Genomic DNA, 12,057 nt, shown 5'->3' with positions numbered 1-12,057 from the left:
CAATGTGATTTTCTTTTCTCATTTTGTCTGTCATAGTTGACGTGTACCTATGATGAAAATTACAGGCCTCTCTCATCTTTTTATGTGGGAGAACTTGCACAATTGGTGGCTGACTAAATACTTTTTTTTCCCACTGTATGCGAAACACAAACGAATGGCCGTCGTTTAATAAGCCAAGCTGACAACACACAGTGGCAGCTATGTGGAGTTGGTCAACTAGCTGACGACACACAGTGGCAGCTATGTGGAGTTGTTAAGCTAGCTGACGACACACAGTGGCAGCTAGGTTGAGTTAGTAAACTGGCTAGCTAACTAGATAGCTATCTTGTAGCATGCTAGTAATACCAGGGGAGAGTGATGCCTACAGGAGGCAATCCGAATCTCACGTCATATAATGTTAGCTGGCTAGGCTAACAATATTCCTAGGGAAGTGACCCGTCCGAGTTTTAAATAGTCGAAGTATGACTAGTGCCCGGTGGCCTCGATAACGAGCACAGCAGTGGAGGATATCGTGACAATGTTAGCACCGGAGGACGGTGTTCAACACACACACCTGCTGGGGGGCTAAGTCAGCACAAGACAAAGAAGCCCGGTATCCTCCGATAAAAGGGATAGGTAGGGGAGAGCTGTCACAGCCTTGAAGGCACATTTTACGCTCTGACCCACAGGTCACAGACTGTTGGTGACAGACTGACAGTACACACTCACACAGAGTTTAGCTTACCCTACCGGGACCTGGGAAGATGCGATCCGAAAAAACAGGAGCAGCGGCTAAGCTAACTTTGCGAGAAGAAATGAGACAGTGCCTGTTCTGACGTACGGTTTTATTTGAACCGCGGGCACGTCCTCCCACGCCTCACGTCACCGGCGTGAATTTGTTGTTATTATTACTCGACCTACGCGGAGCGCGAGGGATATAATCCATACTTTCAACCGTACTGAAGGTCTGAAAAGTATGAAGTAGAACCAGTCAGTATCTGGTGTGAACATTTGCCTCATGCAGCACGACATCTCCTTCAATGTCCCACTCCTCTTCAATGGCTGTGCGAAGTTTGTGGATATTGGTGGGAACTGGAACACGTTGTCGATCCATAGCATCCCATCATGCTCAATGGGTGATGTGTCTGGTGAGTATGTAGGCCATGGAAGAACTGGGACATTTTCAGCTTCCAGGACTTGTGTGTGTACAGATCCTTGTTACATGCGGCCGCCCAACAACCTTCCCGCTTGACCCGATCTCCTCCTCTCTTCTCCAGACCATTTCCGGAGACCTTCTCCCTTACCTCACCTCGCTCATCAACTCATCCTTGACCGCTGGCTATGTCCCTTCCGTCATCAAGAGAGCGAGAGTTGCACCCCTTCTCAAAAAACCTACACTCGATCCCTCCGATGTCAACAACTACAGACCAGTATCCCTTCTTTCTTTTCTCTACAAAACTCTTGAGCGTGCCGTCTTTAGCCAACTCTCTTGCTATCTCTCTCAGAATGACCTTCTTGATCCAAACCAGTCAGGTTTCAAGACTGGTCATTCAACTGAGACTGCTCTTCTCTGTGTCACGGAGGCTCTCCGCACTGCTAAAGCTAACTCTCTCTCCTCTGCTCTTGTCCTTCTAGACCTGTCTGTTGCCTTTGATACTGTGAACCATCAGATCCTCCTCTCCACCCTCTCCGAGTTGGGCATCTCTGGCGCGGCTCACTCTTTGATTGCGTCCTACCTGACAGGTTGCTCCTACCAAGTGGCGTGGCGAGAATCTGTCTCCACACCACGTGCTCTCACCACTGGTGTCCCCCAGGGCTCAGTTCTAGGCCCTCTCCTATTCTCGCTATACACCAAGTCACTTGGCTCTGTCATATCCTCACATGGCCTCTCCTATAATTGCTACGCAGACGACACACAACTAATCTTCTCCTTTCCCCCTTCTGATAACCAGGTGGCGAATCGCATCTCTGCATGTCTGGTAGACATATCAGTGTGGATGACGGATCACCACCTCAAGCTGAACCTCGGCAAGACGGAGCTGCTCTTCCTCCCGGGGAAGGACTGCCCGTTCCATGATCTCGCCATCACGGTTGACAACTCCGTTGTGTCCTCCTCCCAGAGTGCAAAGAGCCTTGGCGTGACCCTGGACAACACCCTGTCGTTCTCCGCTAACATCAAGGCGGTGACCCGATCCTGTAGGTTCATGCTCTACAACATTCGGAGAGTACGACCCTGCCTTACACAGGAAGCGGCACAGGTCCTAATCCAGGCACTTGTCATCTCCCGCCTGGATTACTGCAACTCGCTGTTGGCTGGGCTCCCTGCCTGTGCCATTAAACCCTTACAACTCATCCAGAATGCTGCAGCCCGTCTGGTGTTCAACCTTCCCAAGTTCTCTCACGTCACCCCGCTCCTCCGCACACTCCACTGGCTTCCAGTTGAAGCTCGCATCTGCTACAAGACCATGGTGCTTGCCTACGGAGCTGTGAGGGGAACGGCACCTCCGTACCTTCAGGCTCTGATCAGTCCCTACACCCAAACGAGGGCATTGCGTTCATCCACCTCTGGCCTGCTGGCCCCCCTACCTCTGCGGAAGCACAGTTCCCGCTCAGCCCAGTCAAAACTGTTCGCTGCTCTGGCACCCCAATGGTGGAACAAGCTCCCTCACGACGCCAGGACAGCGGAGTCACTCACCACCTTCTGGAGACACTTGAAACCCCACCTCTTTAAGGAATACCTGGGATAGGATAAAGTAATCCTTCTACCCCCCTTACCCCACCCCCCCTCCAAAAAAAAAAAATATATATATATTTTTTTTTTTACAATACTAAAATAAATAACAAAAAAATATATATATTTTTTGGGGTAAAGTGGTTATCCCACTGGCTATAAGGTCAATGCACCAATTTGTAAGTCGCTCTGGATAAGAGCATCTGCTAAATGAAACATGAGGTGATGGCGGCGGATGAATGGCACGACAATGGGCCTCAGGATCTCATCACGGTATCTCTGTGCATTCAAATTGCCATCGATAAAATACAATTGTGTTCACTGTCCGTAGCTTATGCCTGCCCATACCATAACCCCAATGCCACCATGGGGCACTCTGTTCACACCGTTGACATCAGCAAACCGCCTGCCCACACAACGCCATACACTGTCTGCAATCTGCCAGGTACAGCTGAAACCGGGATTCATCCGTGAAGAGCACACTTCTCCAGCGGCCATCGAAGGTGAGCATATGCCCATTGTGGTTGGTTACGACGCCGAACTGCAGTCAGGTCAAGACTACGAGCACACAGATGAGCTTCCCTGAGACTGTTTCTGACAGTTTGTGCAGAAATTCTTCAGTTGTGTAAACCCACAGTTTCATCAGCTGTCGGGTGGCTGGTCTCAGACAATCCTGTGGGTGAAGAAGCCAGATTGTGGAGGACCTGGGCTGGCGTGGTTACACATGGTCTGCGGTTGGACATACAACCAAATTCTCTAAAACGACTTTGGAGGCAGCTTATCGTAGAGAATTGAGCATTCAATTCTCTGGCAACAGTTCTGGTGGACAATCCTGCAGTCAGCACGCGCCCTCAAAACTTGAGACATCTGTGGCATTGTGTTGTGACAAACCTGCACATTTTAGTGGCCTTTTGTCCCAAGCACAAGGTCCACCAGGGTAATGATTATGCTGTTTAATCAGCTTCTTGATATGCCACACCTGTCAGGTGGCTGGATTATCTTGGCAAAGGAGAAATGCTCACTAACAGGGATGCAAAATAATTTGCGCAATTTTTTTTTAGAGAAATAAGCTTTTTGTGCATATGGAAAAATTCTGGGATCTTTTATTTCAGCTCATGAAACCAACACTTGACATGTTGTGTTTATTTTTGTTCAGTGTAATTACACATCTAACATAAGACACCTAGGCTGCGTTTATACAGGCAGCCCAATTCTGATCTTTTGCCCAATTATTGGCAAGAGCCGACCTGATTGGTCAAAAGACCAAGTAGTGGAAAGATCAGAATAGGGCTGTCTGTGTAAACGCAGCCATAGAGCAGTGTTTCCTAACTCCAGCCCTCGAGTACCCCCAACAGCACACATTTTGTTGTAGCCACGGACAAATACACCCTAATCAAGCCCTCAATGAGTTGAATCAGTAGAGTTTGTCCAGGTCAACAAACATGTGCGGTTGGGGCTATTCGAGTACTGGAGTTGGGAAACACCTAACCAGCTCATCAAGCTTTGATTATTTGAATCAGCTGTGTAGTGCTAGGGCAAAAACCAAAACGTGCACCTAGGGGGTGCCCCGGACAGTTTGGGAAACCCTGCACTAGAACATACCTACCATAGATGACTTGTCTTTATCTGTGACCACATGGGCAGTGCTATTGAGGCTACAACCCATAGGAATCCCCACCTAGTTGACTACCTTAAAATGGAGGAAGCATGGTGGAAGCCCTCAATGGTGCTGCCCATGCTAAAAACGGCCTTTTGGCCAGTAGAGGCCTCTATCATTCTCTATGATACCCATCAACATTAAATGACAAAGGACTGAGGCGGTAACTAAGATATTATTTTCCTGGCGGATGTCAATAATTTCCCAGACAATGACAAGACAGAATCACAGACATCCAGTATTGCTGTTTGAGATTTGAAGAACGTTTATTTAACAACTTAATAAACCTTGTTTCACTGAAGTTATGACGCTTTTAAATGGTATTTTTTCAGCTTCGCTCGTTAGATTGGATGTTTAATCAGTGCAGGAACCAATGCGGTCTTAACATGCACCAGGGTTGAGGCCAGATACAGGTGTTTGTATCACACCACTGTATAAGAGCAGCTGATATAAAGCTCACCGACAATCAATTTCATATTATACACAATGTCTTATGTTTGAATTTCTTTCTATATAGGAAGGAAAACAAAAGTAAAAACCTACAAAAAGAAATCAAGCGGTAAAAATCAAGCACAGAAACATACAAACCTAAAAATGTGATGTTTGTGTCCTTTCAGGATCTCCCTCCCCTAACTCACAACTCTCAGTCCAGAGGCTGAGGCCAAAACTGCATTTTATAGTAAGTTTAAATTAATTATTGTAAATACTATGAAAAAAATGCAAGTTACACACCAAGCAAAGGAGAAATGATATTTTTCCATCTTATCTGGTGTTCTCACAAGGAGAGTGAGGAATGCGTGATCGGGAGCAGGGGGACAACACATACATTTTCCCCTGCGTGAGATGCTACTGGTGGGCACACTGCACTCCAGGGCCGTGGTGGCCTCCCTCATCATCTGAGCTGTCGTTGTAGGCCTCACGTCGTCCTCCAGACGAGCCCTGGCTGACGTCGTAGTCCTGCAGGTCCACCTCCTCTGCGTCCCCAGACACTATGGGAGCCTCGGCACGTGTTGGCAGCAAGTCTTCCAGCTCCTGGAGTTTACAGAGGAGAGGGTCACATCATTAGCGAGAACAATGTCACTTGTGTGGCTCTTAAAATGTGTAGCTCTTAAATGCCATTATCATCATTAGTAATGGTGTTTAAAAGCTGAGGTACCACAAGTGGCAGATTTGTATAACAAATGATCAAATTGTGTCATTCAATCCCATAATAGAACCTGTACCATAATGTTCAAGCTTGTGACAGAAAGGGACACAAGAAAGGCTTTTCCTAGTCCATCATGACTTACATTGAGTTTATCGGGGCTGATCCAGTTGTTGTCTGGGAACTGCACATCAAATTTAATATACAGGTCTCCTTTTTCAAATGGATTACGGTACTGTGGCATCCCCTCTCCTCGCACAACTCTGACCGAGCCTGTAAAATAAACAATGCATTATAGAAACACTACTTTCACATACTGCATGGATTAATATTCACCAGTACAAAATATCAAATTCTTACCTGGCTCAATGACTTTGCCAGCAGCGTACTTGACTACAATCTGTCTGCCGTCTAAGTGTTTCAACGTAAACTGGAATCCACAAAGTGCTTCAACAAGGCCAATCTTATGGGTCATGTGCAGGTCATGGGCCTCTCTTTTGTATGTCTGTTGGCATGAGAAAACAGGCGGAGTGTCAATATAGTAATAGAGAGGTGGTTTTAGGCCAATTTAAATGACAAACATTTGATAGAAATGTAACAAAGTATACCAGAGGACTAACCGATACTGCTGGCCAATAGTACATACAGTGGGGGAAAAAAGTATTTAGTCAGCCACCAATTGTGCAAGTTCTCCCACTTAAAAAGATGAGAGGCCTGTAATTTTCATCATAGGTACACGTCAACTATGACAGACAAAATGAGAAAAAAAATCCAGACAATCACATTGTAGGATTTTTAATGAATTTATTTGCAAATTATGGTGGAAAATAAGTATTTGGTCAATAACAAAAGTTTCTCAATACTTTGTTATATACCCTTTGTTGGCAATGACACAGGTCAAACGTTTTCTGTAAGTCTTCACAAGGTTTTCACACACTGTTGCTGGTATTTGGCTCATTCCTCCATGCAGATCTCCTCTAGAGCAGTGATGTTTTGGGGCTGTCGCTGGGAAACACGGACTTTTAACTCCCTCCAAAGATTTTCTATGGGGTTGAGATCTGGAGACTGGCTAGGCCACTCCAGGACCTTGAAATGCTTCTTACGAAGCCACTCCTTCGTTGCCCGGGCGGTGTGTTTGGGATCATTGTCATGCTGAAAGACCCAGCCACGTTTCATCTTCAATGCCCTTGCTGATGGAAGGAGGTTTTCACTCAAAATCTCACGATACATGGCCCCATTCATTCTTTCCTTTACACGGATCAGTCGTCCTGGTCCCTTTGCAGAAAAACAGCCCCAAAGCATGATGTTTCCACCCCCATGCTTCACAGTAGGTATGGTGTTCTTTGGATGCAACTCAGCATTCTTTGTCCTCCAAACACGACGAGTTGAGTTTTTACCAAAAAGTTATATTTTGGTTTCATTTGACCATACGACATTCTCCCAATCCTCTTCTGGATCATCCAAATGCACTCCAGCAAACTTCAGACGGGCCTGGACATGTACTGGCTTAAGCAGGGGGACACGTCTGGCACTGCAGGATTTGAGTCCCTGGCGGCGTAGTGTGTTACTGATGGTAGGCTTTGTTACTTTGGTCCCAGCTCTCTGCAGGTCATTCACTAGGTCCCCCGTGTGGTTCTGGGATTTTTGCTCACCGTTCTTGTGATCATTTTGACCCCACGGGGTGAGATCTTGCGTGGAGCCCCAGATCGAGGGAGATTATCAGTGGTCTTGTATGTCTTCCATTTCCTAATAATTGCTCCCACAGTTGATTTCTTCAAACCAAGCTGCTTACCTATTGCAGATTCAGTCTTCCCAGCCTGGTGCAGGTCTACAATTTTGTTTCTGGTGTCCTTTGACAGCTCTTTGGTCTTGGCCATAGTGGAGTTTGGAGTGTGACTGTTTGAGGTTGTGGACAGGTGTCTTTTATACTGATAACAAGTTCAAACAGGTGCCATTAATACAGGTAACGAGTGGAGGACAGAGGAGCCTCTTAAAGAAGAAGTTACAGTTCTGTGAGAGCCAGAAATCTTGCTTGTTTGTAGGTGACCAAATACTTATTTTCCACCATAATTTGCAAAAAAATTCATAAAAAAATCCTACAATGTGATTTTCTGGAGAAAGAAATCTCTATTTGTCTATCATAGTTGACGTGTACCTATGATGAAAATTACAGGCCTCTCATCTTTTGAAGTGGGAGAACTTGCACAATTGGTGGCTGACTAAATACTTTTTCCCCCCACTGTAAATAATGAACATAAGATAATAGCCCCAGGAAGCTGTGCATATACATCCTGTCAGGGTATTGTCTCCCCTCCCCATTGACTCCTCTTTACTGGTCTATTCTTCACATGAGAGGCTGGTGCCATCAACATGTGTCTGTTCTCCCATCTTCTGAGCAGTGAGTGACAGTCTGGAGGTGACACAATGGAGTGGAAATGCTAGGGCTCCAGGATTAGGAACGACGTGCCACTCTTGACTATAATTAATACCAAGTTATGCCAGACATGCAGGGGGCTCAGAGGGTGGGAGGCCAGTACTGGAAACTGGATTACAGCATGTTCACATTGGCCTAACAGCATCGTGCCGTCACTGCAATCTGCTCCCAAAGGATCCCAGTCAAGAGTGCTGGAGGACCCAACACAGCCAGCTGGCTGCTTTTGTTCAACCAACTACCATTCAACATTCTCCATCTATACTCCTCAATTCCTCATAGACGTGAGACATAATAGCTGAGTAATAACAAGTTTACACATCAATGTTGCACCTTCACTAATATGTTTCTTCATTGTAATATTGCCTTTAGTCAACAAGAGAAGTAGTCTTAAGGAGTGGGGACCATTGTGTCCAGAGCACAGCAGTTCATCTCTACCTCGTGCTCCTTCTCTTGCAAGACGAGGACAATGTCTCCTGGCTCTACCCCAGGCGCCTGGTCAGCTTCCCCTCCGAAGGTGATCTTCTGCCCATGCTTCATGCCCTTGTCGACATGGACCTCCAGGATTTTCACCTCCTTGCTAACCTTCTTGCCCTCACACTTTTTACAGCGGTCTTTCTCATTGATGACCTCACCTGTAGGTATAACAATAGAAGTTTCAGAGTCTAAGGAGGGGGCAAAGCCTTTTCACACGTATCTGGGTACTACAAGTGTATGGTTCCTAAATGGTACTGTTGCTTACCTTCTCCATTACAATCAGTACAAACTGACTGCATTTGTTGGACCATCCCAGGAGCCAACTGTCTGATCATGATGCGCATACCACGCCCCCTGCAGGCCACACACTTCTGAACTGCGCCAGTCTTCCCACCCTGGCTGTTGAGAAGAAGTTATAATTTTTTGTCTAACACACCAACAAACCTACATGATCAACATGTATGATGCAATAATTGACAGGCAGTGAAAGCAAGACCTCAACACTGCTTCATGTGAGCTAGAGAAGTAATTTGGAGGGGAAATTGTTGCAGATACCATTGGAAGAATGTGGAAACACTTACCCATTACAAGTGCCACAAAGAACATTCTTGCTCAGCTGCAGTTTAGTTGTTTTTCCATTGTACAGGTCTTCCAGTGAAACTCTTAAAAACCAAAGAACTTAATTAGAGACCGTAGCAAGGTCATAGAAACCGCAGGCCACTTGAACAGTCAGACACTTTTTTTTTTTAATAATCACACAAGAGATCTATGACACCACCAATCCATAGACTAAGCTTACTTGAGTGGGTGAACCATGTCCTCTCCTCTTCGTCTACCACCATTTCGGCTGCGCCCCTGCCCGCCCATGAAGCCAAAGAGTCCGCCGCCGAAGATGTGTGAAAAGATGTCATCCATTCCCCCACCACCTCCACCTCCTTCCCGCAGTCCCTGCTCCCCATAGCGATCATATAGCTCCTTTTTCTCTGGATTAGTCAACACTTCATATGCAAAACTGATCTCCTTGAACTGTTTGAAGGAGAGGGTGTACATTAAGTTGTATGACATTTACAGATATTTGATAACATTCATGATGTAGCTACTCAGAAGTTTAAGGAATGATTGAACCCTTTCCTCACATCTTATCCCTCCCAAAAAAATGTACTTCAAGCCATTTCAATACCTTGTCGCCAGCATTTGGGTTTTTATCGGGGTGATATTCCTTTGCTAGCTTCCGGTATGACTGAAAGAAAAGGCAAGCACATGAATAATACATAACATTACAAGCATTGGTTCAAGGCACTGGTTTCGAGTATTTATGCTAGCTAGTTAGCCAATGAGTTGTATAACCATTGGGCCTTCCACTTTTTACGTAATCCCAGTAGTAGCCATCAGTGAAATATGGACAGGAATCTGACGTTCCTTTTTACGGTAAAGTTAGTTAGCTGGCCTAAATAAGCTAGCTAGTAAATTGAATTTGAAGAAAACTGCGGAAGACAGCTAGCTACTATATGCGTAATGCGTGTTGACGGACCAGCTAGCTATTCTCATAATGACTCAAGTTAGCTACTGGCTAATTAGTTACAATGATTATAAATCACAACTATTAACCAGCTATCCATCAGAATTTCCACAACAAAATCAACCCAAAATGTCCGACCTGGAGATGTGGCCCCAAAATTACGTTACTGTGAATTAAACTGTAAACACGTGAGTTAACAGTTAACGTCGTAGGCTAGCCGGCTAAATTACGCAACTAGCCAGCTAACTAGTTTAGTGGCACACGTTAGCTAACAGTTAGTTAACGTTAACAGATCAAACCAGAGTAACCTTGAATATTTTACCTTATCTATAGCAACCTGGTTGAGGCGACTTGGTTGCGTCTTATCTGTTACCAGCAGATAGTCGCACGAGAGTTAGCTATCTACTAGCTAGCCATTGTCTTAGCTAGTACCAGTCTGGAAAAAGGTAAACAAAACAACTGCTAATACAGTAATGGTTTAATATTTAACAATGTCTGATGTATTATGCGGACTCTAAACCAAAAGACAGGGAATAGTGCTAACGTTCTCGCTACCAACCACATGCTAACTTGTACAAAAAGATTAACTCTAAGGCGTTCGTTCAGAACGACGTTCTACAAGATGCCATCAACATCATTGAAAACTAGCGCCAACAAGCGCAAAGTACAAACACCCAAACACTTTGCGCCAAAGACAGAGGTAGTTAACTAAAACAGTAAGGCAGATAAATGGTACTACAGGACACAAATTTGAGAAGAATTTGCTGATTGGCGCTAGTTGGCTAGAAACATAGAGCTAGCTAGCTAGTCAAACTAGCTAACGTTAGCTAGCTACCGTTTCTAGGCCAGACTAGCTTTTAGCAAGAATAACCTATTTCCTGTTTCTACGAACAATTCAAACTCCACAGCACCTAGATTGAATTTGACTCGATAAATCGGGAGATACAATCAACGTTACCTTTTTCAACTCATTTTCAGTGGCAGTGGGGGACACACCTAGGATGTCATATAATTTAGTATCGACAACGTTTGCCATGATGAAGCTAAGGGAAGGACCTTCTGCACGGGAAGCGAGAATAGAAAGATTAAGAGCCGGTCGAAAACGTCATACGTTGCGTCAACTTTAACCTTTCTCCAGGCGTTTAAAAAGGGTGCATCTCAATTATAGTGACTTCCATATTTTCACCTCATCAATTTTCTCCTCTCTATTATACATGACAAATTGATTCAGGTATTTTACATTGCTCACCAGTTTAGTGACATTGTGTCTGTTTTTGTCATCTTATCACACACAAGCTCGCACATGCACTCATACACACAGTATTTACGCAGTCTGCATATGTCTGTATACACTTCAGGAGTCATTTGTCCTCTCTTGGTTGACACATTCTACCATATCTTTACATATAGGCCTACAGAATCATATCATTGGGTCTTTGTTGTGTATCGTATCCATGAGGTGTTGTAATGCCTGGGACAAAAGGACACTTGAGTCTTAGATGACTATGAGTCTATTTCAATTGAGGCAGATTGAAAATTAAAAGCACCACATGACCCTCTGTTGACCTCTGTGACTACATTCATAGATGTTTGTTGTAGCTATCTGAGGGCTTCATTGTAGCTTCATTGTAGCTTCAGACCCCCATTGGTACTTGTGGTCCTCAGCTGGTAGAGCACGGCGCTTGTAACGCCAAGGTAGTGGGTTCGATCCCCGGGACCACCCATACACAAAAATGTATGCACGCATGACTGTAAGTCACTTTGGATAAAAGCGTCTGCTAAATGGCATATTATTATTATTATTATATATTTGTGGCCCACTGTGTCTGTCCTCTGCCTTTTTAAGACAGATGAAGCCCTAAGCGCTCTCATAATGTCTAATGCAACATGACAGCAGAGAGAGGTGGTTGGGATGTTGGGTGGTGGAGTGAGAGAATCGGCCTCTATGGCTTATGTCTGTCTCTGTGTTTTGTGTGTCTCATCTGACAATGGTGTTACAGTAAATTAAGTGAAATTACATTTAATTGACATTGATTACTACAGACAGTAATGGACATAAGATCCTATATACTGCATGCTACAGAGTAAATTTTGATTGAAGAGGGATTTTAAAAGGTCC

General features: G+C 44.9%; 1 protein-coding gene across 1 annotated transcript; it reads right to left on the bottom strand.

Annotated features, from left to right (window-relative positions):
• Window positions 1–4,608: 4,608 nt before the first annotated feature.
• On the bottom strand, window positions 4,609–11,057 carry LOC311127301 (dnaJ homolog subfamily A member 2-like). The gene is made up of 9 exons (XM_084159111.1): window positions 10,897–11,057; window positions 9,600–9,659; window positions 9,219–9,445; window positions 9,001–9,081; window positions 8,685–8,818; window positions 8,381–8,577; window positions 5,872–6,016; window positions 5,657–5,784; window positions 4,609–5,399 (listed from the first exon to the last, which is right to left on the bottom strand). The coding sequence occupies exons 1-9, from the start codon at window positions 10,972–10,974 to the stop codon at window positions 5,214–5,216; spliced, it is 1,236 nt and encodes a 411-aa protein (XP_084015237.1). The 5' UTR covers window positions 10,975–11,057; the 3' UTR covers window positions 4,609–5,213.
• Window positions 11,058–12,057: the final 1,000 nt, after the last annotated feature.

This window comes from Coregonus lavaretus (assembly GCF_964263955.1).
Source record: "Coregonus lavaretus genome assembly, chromosome: 4".
Lineage (NCBI taxonomy): Eukaryota > Metazoa > Chordata > Actinopteri > Salmoniformes > Salmonidae > Coregonus > Coregonus lavaretus.
This window is presented reverse-complemented; position numbering and strand designations above follow the sequence as displayed.

Bases quoted from the DNA above. Each gene is read 5' to 3' on its own strand.
- LOC311127301 (XM_084159111.1), bottom strand. From the start codon at position 10,974: ATGGCAAACGTTGTCGATACTAAATTATATGACATCCTAGGTGTGTCC. The intron at 9,660-10,896 runs GTAACGTTGATT...CTTTTCTTTCAG, and splicing joins CTGAAAATGAGTTGAAAAAG to TCATACCGGAAGCTAGCAAA. The intron at 9,446-9,599 runs GTATTGAAATGG...TCCTTCAAACAG, and splicing joins ACCCAAATGCTGGCGACAAG to TTCAAGGAGATCAGTTTTGC.